This window comes from Lagopus leucura, unplaced genomic scaffold, assembly GCF_019238085.1.
Source record: "Lagopus leucura isolate 7727_CA_CO unplaced genomic scaffold, USGS_WTPT01 Super-Scaffold_100040, whole genome shotgun sequence".
Classification (NCBI taxonomy): domain Eukaryota; kingdom Metazoa; phylum Chordata; class Aves; order Galliformes; family Phasianidae; genus Lagopus; species Lagopus leucura.
This window is the reverse complement of record NW_024962289.1, coordinates 3,433,189-3,449,167: the sequence shown is the minus strand read 5'-3', so window position 1 is coordinate 3,449,167 and position 15,979 is coordinate 3,433,189. Positions and strand designations below refer to the sequence as shown.

The 15,979-nt window shown below is 52.6% G+C and overlaps 1 protein-coding gene across 3 annotated transcripts in view; it reads right to left on the bottom strand.

Moving 5' to 3' along the window:
- Positions 1 to 3,484: 3,484 nt before the first annotated feature.
- Positions 3,485 to 15,979, bottom strand: part of PIK3R6 (phosphoinositide-3-kinase regulatory subunit 6) — a 21,469-nt gene continuing 8,974 nt past the window's right edge. For 2 of the 3 annotated variants that reach the window (XM_042883974.1, XM_042883971.1), the window contains exons 3-20: positions 15,194 to 15,277; positions 14,758 to 14,849; positions 13,145 to 13,213; positions 12,601 to 12,733; positions 11,954 to 12,023; positions 11,566 to 11,749; positions 11,237 to 11,384; positions 10,806 to 10,892; positions 10,150 to 10,606; positions 9,378 to 9,474; positions 9,128 to 9,250; positions 8,600 to 8,710; positions 7,084 to 7,174; positions 6,625 to 6,695; positions 6,307 to 6,397; positions 6,109 to 6,179; positions 5,065 to 5,177; positions 3,485 to 4,377 (exon numbers count right to left, since the gene is read on the bottom strand). In XM_042883974.1, coding sequence (XP_042739908.1) covers positions 4,221 to 4,377; positions 5,065 to 5,177; positions 6,109 to 6,179; positions 6,307 to 6,397; positions 6,625 to 6,695; positions 7,084 to 7,174; positions 8,600 to 8,710; positions 9,128 to 9,250; positions 9,378 to 9,474; positions 10,150 to 10,606; positions 10,806 to 10,892; positions 11,237 to 11,384; positions 11,566 to 11,749; positions 11,954 to 12,023; positions 12,601 to 12,733; positions 13,145 to 13,213; positions 14,758 to 14,849; positions 15,194 to 15,277 — 2,249 coding nt within the window. In that variant the 3' untranslated portion in view covers positions 3,485 to 4,220. The remainder of the gene's footprint in view (positions 4,378 to 5,064; positions 5,178 to 6,108; positions 6,180 to 6,306; positions 6,398 to 6,624; positions 6,696 to 7,083; positions 7,175 to 8,599; positions 8,711 to 9,127; positions 9,251 to 9,377; positions 9,475 to 10,149; positions 10,607 to 10,805; positions 10,893 to 11,236; positions 11,385 to 11,565; positions 11,750 to 11,953; positions 12,024 to 12,600; positions 12,734 to 13,144; positions 13,214 to 14,757; positions 14,850 to 15,193; positions 15,278 to 15,979) is intronic. The other variant, XM_042883973.1, reaches the window with a different exon arrangement.

Genomic DNA, 15,979 nt, shown 5'->3' with positions numbered 1-15,979 from the left:
ATAAACCGTGCGACAAAAGCGGGACAAAGAAAAGATGTTTGGCAGCACTTTGGGATCACAGGGGCTGGGCATGGGTCTAAAACCTTGCAGGGATCTTAGTGATCATAGAATCACAGCATCATCTCAGTTGGAAAAAATCATTGAGTCCAAACATCAGCCTGATCTGCCACCCAAGGCCACATCCATCAGTGCCACCTCTGGAACACCTCCAGGGATGGGGACTCTGCTGTAGCCCAGGGCAGCCCTGGAGGTGTCCAAGGCCACGCTGGATGGGGCCCTGGGCAGCCTGGTCTGGTATCAAATGTGGAGGTTGGTGGCCCTGCGTGTGGCAGGGGTTGGAGATTCATGATCCTTGAGGTCCCTTCCAACCCTGGCCATTCTGTGATTCTGTGAATCATTAAGATTGGAAAAGACCACTAAGATCATCTATTCCACCCACCAACACACAACCACCATGCTCACTAAGCCGTATCCCTACGTGCCACATCTGCCTTTTCCCTGAAAACCTCCAGGGATGATTTCACCACCCCAATGCTTGTTCACCGTGGCCACAAGGAATGAGTGCCTGGATCAGCTGTGCTCTGCAACTGGCATTTAAAGCACTCCAGAAGTTTGCTTTGCTCTCCCTAAAAACACGGGATCACCTTTAGCAGCACAGAATCACACTCAGAACTGTTTGCACACCCATTGCACACACTGCTTGCTCTGCTCTGCCCAATGCTATCGTTGTGTACAAACCTCTCTTGCAGAAGATGCTCTACATCCTCGAATCCACTGTAAATAAGTTGTAATGGATCCACTCAGACACTGGAAAGGTACTGGGAAGCACAAAGAGCACTGAACTGCCTATTCCTGCAGAAAGGCATGTATGTCTGGCCAGAATAACAAGATGGGAGTTATTAAATAATTCCATGAGCTTCTTTTCCTTGGGATTTGTCAAAAATTCAACCTCACATCTCTCAATCCACTATTAACACGACTCCAGCGTGTGATTGTGTTTCCTGGCTCAGAATTCCTTTTCCCATCAGCACAGGCCTGCTGTTCTCACTGCTATCATCCCCTCTGCAATCCCAACCTGATTACAGCTGGAAATGCTTTCAAAGGTCCAAAACCACAGCCCTACTGCCAACAACGTCCTTCTCTGCTCTGATAAGGTTGGCATGAGATCACTTCTTCTGTTGCTCAATTTCTCCAAGCAGGGTTTCTTAATACGAAAGGTGAAACAGAGCTTAATTTTGCAGTTAGCTCCTACTCAGCTCTGTGTCTGCGTGCACAGTGTTATGGTGTCAACACATCTGATTTCAAGGGAAAAAAAATTGCCTTTGGCCAAAAAAGTAATTCCTATCACAGCAAAAGCAGTGGAGAAGTGATGCACAAAGAAATGTATCTGTGCCCAGAGAAATGTACAACTGAAGTCAGCAGATAGAAGAGGAAGGAGAGAAGGGAAGGAAGGGAAGGGAAGGGAAGGGAAGGGAAGGGAAGGGAAGGGAAGGGAAGGGAAGGGACCAGCTGTTTTAGCTGTTTCCTTGCAGTGTAGGAATGAAAATAAAAGGTGAGATAAAGTATTGGGTTCAATGAGCTGTGTGGATTCCAGCCCAGTTCCATTGGCCATACAATGACTTACATGCAGGGTCTGGGCACTGTTTCACTAAAAGCAAAGAGACATTCAGCATTTGATGGTGAATGCTGCCTCATCTGCTGGAACTGATTCAGTGGGAACCACTGAACCATGTCACAGAGCACATGTACATCAATCCATGTGACACCCAAACAGCACCAGCCACAGAAGACATCCTCAGCACCACCAGTTAAACCAACAAGGATTCGCGTGGCTCTCAGGTGTGCTGCTTGCACAGGACTGCTGTCATACACCCCATTAACGAGCAATTAGAGTTCCTGAGGTATGACAAAGCTGGAATAGATTCTTGACACTAAAACTGCTCTCTACTTGAGTTTGAGTTCCAGGGAGAAGGCAGTTCTCAGTACAAAGTCCCAGTTATTCTTGGCTCGAGGACAAGCCTATCTACAGTTCTTGCAGCAGGCTGTGGCATGGCATAGTGGGTTTGTGCCAGAAAATGGGGAGCTAATTATGCTGAAAGCATCTGACATGCAGATAAACTGTAATCAATACACACAGAGATCATCTGCAATAGCATCACTTTTCCTTGTCTCTGCTATGAGCACAGTGGGGAGCAGGGCAGGAGATCACCATGGCACTCGTATGCTACATAATAAACATGCATTTAGAGAAATACTCTGGGTTTTGCAGCTGGCTTGTAAAACTTCAGGGAGACGCTATTAAAGTTAATTCTTCTGCAAAGGAATGAGATCTTCCTATGTACCTGGTCAAGTGACAGCAGCTTCTGATGAGAGCTGAAAGCTTTTCAAAGCAGAGCTTAGTCATTGACACAAGTTCATGAATTGTTTTTCACTTATGGGGCCGCATGTCCTTCTGTTCCCACAATTCATACCCCACTCACACCAGCCACAAGCAAGTAAATTTATAAAAAGATCCATTTCTGCTGCTTTTTTTTCCCTCTTTACATTTATATATATATATATATATTTATATATATATATATATATATATATAGGCATTAAAAGAGTCGCACCTTCTGATATGAATCCTCTATGTCACCTGTACAAATAACTTATAACCCATCTACACCATTTACAGCTGTACAAATTCAGCCCTGGACACCACAGACCACTCTGTGAGCTGCTGTGAGCTGCTGGCTGGTGTGCCAAGGGCCACGTGCCCCAGCAAAGAGCCCAGCGAGGCAGAGGTTGTTACTGTATGCAGCAGTTCAGAAAGGAAGGATGTTGGGACAAGCAGGTTGCTTATTTCTGAGCCTCCTTTCCAAATTCAGCTCCTTCCAAGGTCAAAGTGCTCAGTGCTGTCCTGGCATTGGTCGTCGTTTTTGAGGAGAGATGAAAAACTGCACTGAAGAATTGAAGATGGTTGCTGAGACCTTCCAGGCCGTTGAGGTGCTGTGATGCTGTTGCCCATCAGCTATAGGTGCTGGTTTGGGGTTAAAAGCTTTTTGGGACCTGGAGGCTCTTTATGCTGCTAAATAACCCATCACACACCAACAGCTCCAGAGTTGCTTTGCCCCCTGTAATGTATTCCAGTGCTAGTTTGGAGCTGTGTGGTGCATTCAAAGTGAGAGTGCATAAACCCTGAATTTGGAACAGGAACCAAAGCTGCAGGGTTGGAGGGAAGCATCTCCAGACTTGGGTATCTGTGCTCCAGGGATGCCCTGTGGTGACACTGGAAGAGCTGCTGTGTGCACTGACAAGGCTGGAGGATTCCTCCTTGGGGCAGGGGATACAAGCCAGCACCCCTGAGCTGCTGAGAGCTGAGAGAATCAAAGCTGATAGTGTCATAGGAGGGTGCCAAGGGTCCCACATCCCCTCCAATGTGATTTACAGAAGACTCCCTGGAGACAACCCAGACATCACAGACCGTATTCAGAGAGCCAACCAATGTTGCACACCGTGTTTCTTCCATTACTTCAGCAAAGATGGGCCTTGGACACACTGCTCCATAGAGCTGAATGGGTTTGAGCCCACCTGCAAACCAGGGGAGGGCTCCCACACCCTGACAGCAGCAGGGGGAAGGAACAGAGGAGTCTCCCAGGGGTTCTGCAGGCTTCTCAAAACAAAGCCAGGCTGTGCTGCCTGGGCAACCTGAGTACATCACTGCCAAATATTGCACTGGATTTCTCGTGTCTCTGCTTCACACCACCCATCGTTCTTGCATAGTCCCTCTGCAACAACAGTGGCTGTCCCACTGACTGCACGCATTGGACACACAGGCACATCAGGCCAGGAGATGCCAACCCAATAAATACTAGTGCTAGCAACTGCTCTCTGATCCACAAGCACAGCAAGCACCATCACCTCGGCTCTATTTTCTCCAGTCCTTTCCCTGAAATGAAAAGCTTGGAGGTTTTTCACCACTTGTGCAAAAGGTCAAATCTCTCAGTCATTCAGGAAAGCTCTGCCCTGCCAGGGAGCACAGGCTGTGGCCACCACAGCTTGGCACACAGCTGTCCTTCCCAAGCCCTGCCCACCTCTGCCTTTGCAGCTTTAGAAGGCTTTAGAAACACCTGGTTGCAAATCCACTGTTGGCAGCTTCTTAGTGTGCTTTCTTTTTTCCACGTCTTCTATCACGACCCAGGTGCTGCATCTTGCACATTGGCTTTTTCTCCTTTTCTTCATTGGATGACACCTGCAAATGTGTTGATGGGCAGCAGCAGAGACTTGGGCATGTATTTCACAAGTCCCACATCCTCTGCTTCGTGCGGACTGAATTTCATTGTCCTTGACTTTTGCAGGCAGTAGCTGGGCTCTAGGCAAGGAGACACTTCCAGGCTGCAGGAGGAACAAGAACGTGATTACTACTCGTGCAAAGCTGCCCTTGAGGGCCAGAGTCTGATCTCAGACTAAATCCCAACTCTTTGCTCTGACTGCAGAGCAGGGGCTGCCACACAGAGCCGTGCAATTGCTTTTATGCTTTCAGAGTGGATTTGGCTGGGAGCTGATGTGTACCAGCATTTAAACACTAAAGCAGTGGCGTCAGCCTTGCTTGCTTCAGTTCTCAGAAACTCCCACTTTACCTGTGCTCCACATGAACCTCAAACTCTGTCTGTTCCCTTCCAGCACTTCATATGTCACTATCACCACTGCAGCCACATTAATCCCTGACTTTTCACAGGGCTGATTCCTCTGCCTGACCTTCATGTGCTTGAGATACCCCAGGAATATTTAGACCTAAGATTTTGGACGTACTTGTCCTCCTTCTGCCTAATGACAGCACCTTACTTAAAACAGAAGAACCCATTTTTTTCACACCATCACCCCAAGATGCAAATCTAGGAGAGCACAACCCACCTCCTGTCCCTGCAGACACCCAAGGTCAGGCTGCATGGGACTCTGAGCACCTGATTGACTTGAGGGAAGTTGGACCAGATGGCCTTTCAGGGTCCCTTCTGACTCAGACACTTCTCTGATTCCACAGTTCTTTGACTCTGCCCTGCTTTCCCAGGAAAGCACCCTCACCTGATCACACTCCTGTAGGTCCTTCTGCTGTCCTTGTCCAGACACAGTGTGAAGGGCCTCTGCTCCGTGCTCCCGATTTTGATGTTGCACGTCTTCAGCTTGTTTGCCACAGTCTGGGTTGGGAGAAAAAATGACAACATTCTCACTCAGTTTAAACTTCAGAAGTGATGCAAGGTGGCTGCTCTAAAGATGGAAGGGTCTCTCTTTCCATCTTTCTAAGGTTGCAAGGGCAGACTTTGTCAATTGGCCAAGTTTGCACAGGCTGGAAGGTTTGGGACGTCTGATGCGGGGCATGGCCTTCTCTCCTGGTGGACTTTGGTGGGCAGCATGGGCTGCAGTACCTTGGTGTTTACAAAGCCAGAATAACCAAAAGAGTACTGGCTATCTGAAAACACCAGCAGAGAGACTGAAGGCTCCATGGCAACACAAAATGACCAAGACACGATAATGCTTATGGACACCCAAACTGTGGAGATATATCCCTGCAGGTCAGAACATCCCCTGCCTGGCCTCTCATGCGAAACCAAAGGAGCCCTAGAGAAAATCCATCTCTCTGAGGTGCTGATCAGATTCACTGAAGTTCCTGTTTCCTGTTTATGCTTTTTAAAGCATTGCTATAACAGCCCCTACTCTGGTGGGCCATACATGGATTGACACAAGTGGTCTGGAGAGAACTGCAGCTGGAGGTGTGGAGCTAATGGGGTCGATCCCAAACCTACAAATCCTCTTCCACACACACCCAAGCAGAGCCCTGGTGACTAAAGGACTAAGCTGTATTTCTCTTAAGCCTTATTCACTCTGCCCCTTGAATCACACAATCACCAGTACTTCAGAGTGTCCTGAGACTGTGTGTGATGCAGTGTTGAGCAGCAGGGACAGCATTTGGGGTTGGACTTGAGAAAATAGACTTTTCCAGGGAACACCCAGCCACAGAAACTCCCAGAGCCTTCCCTTTCCATGGAGAGTTCCCCTTCACTGTGGTTGTAAGGGCTTTCCATTCACTGTCCAACCCTCCCTGGGTCAGGATCACCCACAGCCACGTACTGAGAAGGATCGTCCTGACAAGTTGTTGATCCTAACGACTTCAGTGATGTCCACATTTAGACACGCCAGATCTGCAACGGAAGCAGTATGTTAGACTCGGGCAGCCCAGGCACAAACGGCACTGAGTACTATGGTCAGATTCACCCTATGGAGCACCAGGAATCTCAGCAAAGCTTGCTCCCAAGCAGAGAAACCTACCTTCAGCCGCATTGGCAGGGATGGCCTTCATGGAGAGACCTGTGGAGCGCAGGGACAGTGACACCTCCTTTGCCCGGTCACTCACCACGACCTGTAGGGAAGGAAGGCTCTGTTCATTCAGCCAAGCCATGGGGTGGCTCTGGGGAGCTTTGGGGCAGTTCTTCACAAGTACAGGGATAGCTGGCAGTCTATCAGAACCTCTCTGTCCTCTCATGGAGTGTAACTCCAGGGAAAGAAGCAGAGCCAGATCACTGCTTTTGGAAGGTCCACGCTATGCCTGCGGACATGGGCACGTTGGGTGCCCAGAGCCCCACTCACCTTCCTGTATGTTACAGTCAGATCTATGCCAGGGCCATCCAGGGTCGTCTTCTTCTTGGTTGGGTTTACCTCTGCAAGGGGAGGACCAAGAAGGATGGAGGTGTCACTCATCCCACCCACCTCAGGGCAGAGGACAGCAGTCAAGGGACAAGCCACTCTAGGCACACTGGAGGCTCTGTGCCACCAAAAAAAGGTTTGGTGAGACGGACTCGCCGTAGGGTCTGTGCTCAGCCCCAATGGCAAGCATCCACTGGATCAGGCACTGGCTACAGATCAGCCCTCGGGCATCACCTGTCTGAGACCAGGACCCAGCGACACCCTCTTGCCTATCATCACATGCCAAGGAGGGAGACAGAGGAATTCAGGGCGGCTCCCAGTCCTGGGTGTGAGGGCTGTGCTCATTGCAGGGCTGTGGCTGATGTAGCCCCAGCTGTGGGGTTTCACGGGGAGCAAACGCACCTCTGGGGGGGATGCTGTCCTGCAGCTGGGCACACAGCTCCGTGAGGAACACGTCCTCAGCTGGCTCCTGAGCTGAGCTGCTGAAGAAAACCTGAAAGAGAGGGAAAACTTTGAGAACAGTCGTCTGTACCATCACAGAGGGACTGCGGCAGCAAAAGGTTCTCTGAGCGCCCCAGTGGGACATCGTCAAAGGAAATCTGTCACCTCACTGTGGGGGACAGATGGGATGGGGAGAGCTGATTTTGCTTTGCGAAGCACAGGAGCACGGCACGCCTCGCAGTGCACAGCCATGGGCCCTCGCCACTGGGTGTCACTGCGTGCTCACAGACGGCTGCTCCCTGCAGATGCCCAGTGCTGGGGGAGCAGCTTCCAGCTGCCTTTACTCAAGGCTGGTCATTTCTCCCTGATACACCTGAATCAGCCGCTCACATCATATCTATGCAGTGCTCTGAGCAAAATATGAAGACAAGCTCCTGGAGAGCTTGCCCTCCACCCAGCTCTTGTGGGGCTCAGTCCTCATTTCTAAGAAAGCACTCTGCAGCCAAAGAGGAACAGTGCGATCTTAACCAAAACAGCAAAGCAGGCTCTGTGCTTCCACATCGTGCTCTGTATGACAGCAGGGCAGTCCGAGTGCTTCTATATGAAAACCACATCTGGAGGTAGTTCCTCTTCCCCCTTTTGAGTCACCACTCTTTCACTCGCTCCTAACTTCTGTCTTGGAGGAGGAACGAGTCCAAGAAAAATTCAGAGGGAAAACAAAATCCTCAGCAACTCACATTGCAGATCAGGTGCTTGCAAGCTACAAGTTATTAATTCAAGTCTTGGTGATGCTCCACCAATAATTAACAAAGCTCTTCCATCTCTTTGCAAGCCATGTGCCTGTTTGCTCATGCAGTGGCTGCTCCTCTGCTGCAATAGATCACCACGTTGGCTGCGGGCAGCTTCAAGGGAGATATGTGCACTGATACCACCTTGAGTTTTGAAGGGGGAAACTGCCAGAGGAGCAGATGGAGGGCTGATACTTCAGGACCAAATACAGAAGTGGCAGAATCAAATACCAGGTCTCACCCTGCTACCATTTCAGAGAAAAGCTGGCAGGAAACAAAAAAATTAGCATTTCAGGAAACCCTGCAAATCCTCTGCAAGGTTTTGTTGAAGCCACTCAGTGAACCCCTCCTTGAAGAGGTGGCCTAAAGCAGCAGGAGGTGCCAGAGCTGCTGAGCAAACCTGTGCCCAGCAGAGCAGGGAGGAAGGGGTAATGTCTGCATGTGCTTTGCTGACTTTCAAGATGCCCAAATAGCCTTCCCAGGATCACTGACCTATCTGTACCCAGAACCTTACCCCTACCCCTAACCGCTGATCTGGGAGTCTGGTGAGGAGGGGGAGGGCTGGTGGACAGGAACCAGCTCAGAGCTGCCCAAATCCAGCTGACCCCAGGGGCTTTGCAGAGCACTGCCAGCAACAGGGAGCAAGCACTGGCAGTGCCACGGGGCAGCACAGCATCCACAGAACCCACCTTCACTGCGTACACCTGGAAGCAGACGGGCTGGGCGCCCATACGGACATAGTAGGCAATCACATCAGTGATGAAGAGATCGGTCACCAGATGCTTGCTTGGAGAGGAAGGCTGAGGAGAAAATCACAACGAGGATCAGCCTCGGTCACTGCCTTCCTACAGGGAGCTCGGCTGCTCTGCCATGACCAGCTGAAGCCAATGGGAGAGGTGCAGGTTTGCCCCCACCTCCCCACATTTCTTGCAGGCTGTCAGTGCTGGCTCAAACTGCCAGGAAATGAGAGCTGGGGTATTACAGCAAATGCCTCGTTTACATTTGTGTTCTTGAAATGTGCCATTTCCTGTCCCTTGGCCAAAAAAAAACCAAACCACCATCGTAGAAAATGGGTCTCGTGGGCTCAACACCAACCCTGGCTGCCTGTAGGGTGTGAGCTGCCGTCTGGGGCACAGAAGGGCTTTGCAGGCACGAGCTCACCCCTGCGGGTTTTTGGACGAGGGATCAGTGCTGGGGGTGGGGATGGTTCCTCGTACCATGGTGGCCAGCTTGGGGATCACGTGGCACAGCGTGTTGATGTTGCTCTCATACCAGGGATCGGCTCTGCCCAGGTAGGCGGCCACCTCGCAGAGCTCCTCAGGGCTGGTGGCAGAGGGGTTCTGGTGGAGAAACACAGCTCAGGGCACGGCCACGGCTCACACCTCATAGGAGGCAGAGGGAGGCACTCATGGGGGTCAGTCCCTGGGATCCCCCTGTCCCTCCTCCTCCAGCAGTGACCAGACTCACCGCAGCTGCCAGCGTGCCTGGCTGCCCGGTCACGGGCACGTAGTAGAACTGCAGGTTTAGCCTTGGGGTCAGGAAGACACGGCGTGTTTCTCGCTTCCTTGAAAGGGAAGAAAATAAATATAGCCATGCCTGAAAGGTGAAGAGGCAGGAAAACAGTGCCAGGAGATGACAGCGGCTCTGCAACAGAAGCAAACACCCTCCCCGCTCGCCTCCTGTACCCAATGCAACACAGAAGCAAAGCAATGCCCCTAGATTCCCAAATCCAGATTCCCAAAATCGATGGGATGTCCCATAGGTGGGCTCACTAGGTTCCTTCCCCTGTGCACTGGAAAAATTCTTGCCTGGTTTGATTGTTATTTTTTTGAATCTGTCTTATGCACAGAATGGAAAAATTCCACATGTGCACCATTTGGGCCTCGCAGCTGGGGAAGATGGCAGTTGTTCAACATAAACGTGGTGAAGCACTGACACAGATTGTCCAGAGAAGATGTGGATGTCCCTCGAGGTGTTCAACAGTGAGTTGGATGGGGTTTTTGGCAATGTGGTCTAGTGAAAGATTTCTTTGCCTACAGCACGAGGGTGAGACTGGATGGTGTTTGAGGGTCCCTTCCAACCCAAACCATTCCAGCATTCATTCCAAGATTCAGGTGCAGAACATCCAGCTCCAATCCTGTCCCAGGTAACCTTGGATCCCAACCCATCCCCAACCACAACGGCTGCTGCGACCAAGAAAAGCCCCCACTCCACCCCCCTCCCCCTGGCAGCTGCTCACCGCAGGGAGTGGTAGGCTTGGGCCAGGCGCCCCAGGATGCGGTCGTCCCCCAGCAGCACAATGCGGGCAGTGTGCAGCCTCAACAAGGGGGCCACGGGCTCAGTGGGGATCCCCACTCTCCTCTGCACTTTGGCTGCAGGTTTCACCCCGGGGCCGTTGCAGCCAGTCTGCAGGAAGGCCACGCTCTCCAGCGGCGAGGGCTTTTTTTTAATGCCACCTTTCCTATGGAGCCGGGATTGCTCTGTGTCAGCACTGCACGGGGCTAAGGGCTCCTCGGAAGTCGGTGGCAGATCTCTCTCGATGCCGCTGTCGGTGGAGAGCACGGAGAAGCGGGTCTGCTCACAGCACTCGCAGTCTGAAATGATGTCCTGGATCTCAAAGTTGTCCAGGTCCTGGCTCAGGTGATCGGGCTCGCAGCTCTGTGACAGCGGGCGGATGAACAGCACCAGCTCCTTCCCTGCAGGCAGGAGGAGCTCAGGGAGGGAGATGCAGCCAGACTCAGGCCGAGCTTTCGTCCTGCCCCACCAACAGCTCCAGATTGCCCTTCCAGCCCCATTTCCCAGCTCAGCACCGCTCTCATCGGGTGCTTCGTGTGCACCTCACAGGTGTGCCCTGCTTGTCTTTCCCTCCCCATCCATCCCTGGTGCCTCACTCACAGAGCTGATCATCTTCTGTCCAGAGGTGGAAGCTGATGTTAGGGTTGGGCAGTGGGGTGCCCTGCAGCCCTTCCAGGGGAGCATCACCTGCGGGAACAAGGGTGCACATAGCACGTGGAGCAGGCAGTGCACAAAACCCACTGGTGCCCTACTTCAGCAGTTAGAATAGTCCTGAGCCCTGGGGGTTCTCCCACCCCATCACTTCTGACCAATTCCAAGGCTGTAATCACAGTCCCCTGCCCTCACAAACTGCACAAATGAAGGTCTGTACACGACCTGGGAAAGGGAGAGGTGACATGAGGCAACTGAGGCGCAGGCAAGTGAAGGACCTTGCTTAGCTGCAGACAGCAGAGAGCTTGCAGAACAAATAACATTCATGGATGGGCTGCGGGAGGGTAATGGTGAGGATGGGCAGCACGGCGGGGGCTCACCTGGTGGTGAGGAACTGAGGATGGCACTGTAGATGCTCTGCAGCCTCTCCATGTGCTGCCCACGGTCTGCAGCCACTTTGCTCCCTGTGCACTCGACGGCCATCACCACCTCCTGGAACCAGTGCTCAACCTCGCTGCTGGCCATGCCCTGCCACAGAGGTGCTGTCAGTGCCCCCAGGTGTAAGAGCAGATGCTCCATGGGCAGAGCGTTATATGACGGCAAATGGGCCCTGTGCAAATGGGCTCATGGATGAGCCTGTATTGCAGTCCCACTGCCCAGTGGGACTATTAGGAAACCATATTGGGGCCATATGAGTGCTGCTGGTTACCTGGAGCCGCATCCTCAAGGCACTGAGGTCACAGCCCTCGCCCAGGGCTGCCTGCATAGCGTGGGTAATCACACAGCACATACACGCCTGTGGGCTCTGGGAGACACAAGCTGCCTCCGTGTCGCTGAGCAGAGCCTTGCAGATGGCTTCAGAGAGCAGCTCTGGGTCGGCGAAGATGAAAATCCTGCGTAGGTGTAGTAGTTGGGGACATCAACATGTAATCAACAAATTGCATCCCCCCAGCCCACACCCTGCCGTGGAGTTTGCCTCCAAGTTGTCTGTGCACCCAACATCAATTCAGGGTGCAGGAAAGGGACAGCTTCACTAGAAAATTCAAAGGGTGTGGAAGAAATAAGAGTGATGATACATTTGAAGAGGTACTACTCACTTTTCCTGGTAGGGGTAGGGGTCGCTTTTAAGACTTTGTTCGGAAATCACCATCCTTTGGTAGAGCATCCCTAACAAAAGTGAGAAAATCAGTGCATAAGGGCTGGAGCATGAGGCAAAACAACCTGGCCTGGCTCGTGGGAAGGGCTCCAAGTGGGTCAGCACTGATGGGAGAGGGGAGGTAAGGGCCAGGAGTTGGCCCTGGGTTAAATATAACCACAGACAAAGATAGGCCATGCTACAGAAGAAGAAAACTCCTTCTATTCATGTATAATTTCCTGTATTTCCCTTCCTTTGTTTAGAAGATTATGAGCTCAGAGGAGAGCTTGGCGCTGGAGGAAAGGCTGACTGCTGGCCACGGCCATGGGGCCACGTCAGGGATGGCACTGAGTGTGGGGTGTGAAGAGCACCATCCCAAGTGTGGAGGGATGTGCTTCACCCCACCTGGCCCTGGGGTAGGAAAGACATAAGTGTCCCATCCAGCTGCTAATAAAAAAACCAGGAAAGGGGAACTCTTCCATCCAAACATATCCTGAAGACCTAAGGCTGGGCCAGCCTCACGCAGCAACCCCAGGCATAGCTTTAGGCAAAGGCCAGCTCCGTATGCAAACCCCCCAAACTCAGGGGCAGAGCAAGGGAGCATCGTACCTGGTGCCATCCTTTCCATCTTCAGCCTGGCAGCATAGTCCAAACCAATGGTGCAGAAAGGCCTGGGCAGGGTGAGCAGCTTCGTGCAGAAATCATACACTCTGCTGCAGAGCTCGTCGGAGATGCAGGGAGCCTGGGGTGAGAGCAGGGCAGCTAATGAGATGCTGCAGGCAGTGATCCCACATGGACTCTCTCCATGACAGACCCTGGGAGGGAGGGCAGGATCAGGCACCAGGATGGTGATGGTGCCTCCATCAGTACCCACCAAAGGCTGCGGGATGCATTTTGACCAGCTTTGGAAAGGTGCTTGGACAAATGGACTTCATTAGCAGTGTGACTTCCTGCACCATCAGCACCAAGAAAAGGGGCAAGGACCCAAGTGGGATGACCTTCCCTCCCAAACGTGTCATTATTTCAGACATCACACTGGGAAATGTGTGTCCATCTGTGGCAGGGCAGGGCTTGGCTGGGCTATTTCAGTACAGGAATAGGTGGTCCCTCCCCTGCCTTCTGATTTCCCAGGATCTTGCCCCAGTGAGGTTACCTTGATCAAGGCGTACATCAGCGTGTGCAGCAGGGGGATGATGTAATGCCTGTAGTCACCTCGCTCTGCCTGCGGGACCAAAAGATGCAGTCAGCGCTGAGGCACCCGCCACAGACCTGCATGGGTGCAGGGTGATGCTCATGGGCTCTGTTGGCCACTGGAGTGGGCAGGGTGTCCCTGGGGATGAGGACAGGTCCTGCCTGGTGGGCTGCCCTTGTTGGCTACAGATCATGAGGGGTGAGTGGTGAACCACTAAGGGCACAGTATCTGCAGAGGGAGATGGCAAAAAGTTTCTATCTGAGCTCACTGGGGAGTGCTTTTTTATTGCCCTCTACCCCCTCCCCCCCTCCCAAAAAAAAAAACAACCAAAAACTCAAATAGAAACACAAAACCTCTAGGAACCCTCTGGGAAGGGCCCATGTTGTGTTTGGTGGGTGTGGGAGCAGAGTGGTGAGGGAGGTGGGATGCTCCCCTGTTCCAGGCTGTGGGAAGGCAGCTGGGAGCTCCCACACATCTCCAGCAACAGGAACAGCCCCAGATACACCTGATTTCCACCCCAAAACCTCATGGATCCTCACTGCCAGAGGGAAGGGGCAACGTGTTATACAGGTGTTTACTCAAACGGAAATGGGGCTGCTGCAGTGTGAAGGTGCTGCATGCTGCTGATGCTCCCCCACTCTCGTGTAGCTCAGCAGAGCAGATAAGAATACATAGCAGGGCTGGCAGAGCCTTGCCGTGGTGGTGATGATGCTCAGGGTCTCCCCCCAGCACCTCTTTTCAGAGATGATGTGCTGCTGCTGGATCCCAGCTAAATGGAACCGATGGCAGCAAAGCTTTAGAGATGATCGATAAAATGAGCAAGGCTGAATTGCTGAAGCCAGCTAATCCCTGGGCAGAGCCATGGAGAAACTCAAGCATGAAATTGCTGAGTTATTATCGGTGGTTGGTGCTGAGTGCTCAGGGCTGCTGCAGTGTCAGGGGACTGAAAGAGCATAATGCTGATTTCCAGGGAGAGATTCAGGGAGACAAAGGGAATTACAGACCGGGAGGACTGACAGCCCTCTGAGAATAAGAGCAGCAGAGGAATAATAGCTCTAATGGGGGGAACGAAGGGGTGGCTGACCGCAGCCCCAAAGGGGGACAGGGGGAGGTGACAGCAGAGAGGTCTCTGCAAATGAGGGCACTGGATGAAATGAGGCACGCTCACAAAGGTGACACTGTGCCCAACCACATCACCACTGCTGCAGGTGCTGAGGGTGCTGTAGGTTCACACGAGTTCAGAAAATGAGGAGATGCATCACTGAAACACAAAATCCATCCGTGGGTTTCTGCACAATGCGCCCAGGTCAGGATACAGGGCAAGGTGTGACACCACGCGGAGGAAATGAGTGGCAGGGAGAGAAACTTCTCCAGTACCTGCAACCACAGGGCGGCGTGGGGGCGGTTGGAAAGCCTCTTTGTTTTGCTGCCTGTGGGCTGCAAACATCATCTGCCCCTGGCTATGAGGCTCCAGTTCATACAGTCTCCTTCACTGGGACATGTCCTGCTTGGGATGGATGAAGCCCCACGGAGATGAGACCCCCCCCACCTGCAGGGCACTGTGAGGCACTCACCCTCTCCAGCTCTTTCACCAGGATCCGGACCAGGATGGGGCTGTTACTGGGATTCTGGTCAATTTTTTTGTGCAGGGTCCATCGTAGCATCCCTGAGAGGTGAGAAGTGGGGGAGGTGAGGCTGCTCTGCAGAGCAGTGAACTGATGGATGGGGAGATCTGGGTGCTTCAACCACCACCCACAGGATCTCTCCTACAGCTCAGTGCTGCTTCTCCACCCTCTGCTTCACCCAGTGACCCTCAGCAAGGGATGGGGCATGCTAATTGGGTCTAAATAACAGTAAAATCAACACTCAGGCTGAGCATTATTCCCCACCACAGCGATGGAGGGATTGCAGCTGACTCCCCAGCAAAGAGCTGAGCAATGTGTGGCAAAGCAGCAGGCCCACAGGAACAGTTGGTAAATTCCAGGTGGATGGGGCTGCCCCTGGTCTCACCTCGGTCACTCTGGCAGGCAGGGTGGTGGCCATCCAGCTCGCGCAGCAGCGTGCGAACACGGCGCAGGATGTCCGACTCCACCTCTGTGGGGACATGAACATGAACATAACAGCCTGAGCACCCAGGGATGGGAGCAGGGAAACCTTGGGATGGGTACTGCAGGCATCAAATGTGGCTGAGCATCAGTGGCAGCCAGTCAGAGCCATAGGGCAACCATACCCCGCAGGCATGCTGAGAGCGAAGCTGGGACGTGGTAGAGCAGAGAGGGTCTGCTCTGAGTGAGCTCTGAAGAGCCTCTCTCATTGGAAAAAAACAATCACATATTAAATACAGAAGCTAAAGGACCAAAAGCAATGCTTGGCACAATGAAAGAGCAGAAGCACTTCTGCAGTTGGGCACTGTGGGAATTCAGCCTCATCCCCATCCACCATAGAATCACAGAATGGTTGGAGTTGGAAGGGATCCCTAAAGGCCACCTGGTCCCACCCCCTGCACTGAGCAGAGACACCCACAGCTCCATCAGTGCTCACAGCCCATCCCCTGACCTTGGCTGTCTGCAGGGTTGAGGCACCACATCCTCTCTGGGCAACCTGTGCCATTGCCTCACTGCCCATAGTGTGAACACTAAGGGTGTTTTCCTTATATCTAATCTAAATCTCTCCTTTCTAAGTCCGAAACCATTTCCCCTTGTCCTACCACACAGTCCCTGCTCCAGAGTCTGCTCTTTCTTCCGCCCCGCCCCCCCCCCCATGGCATGGGAGCATCCCAGTGACAAGGGCTCTCTT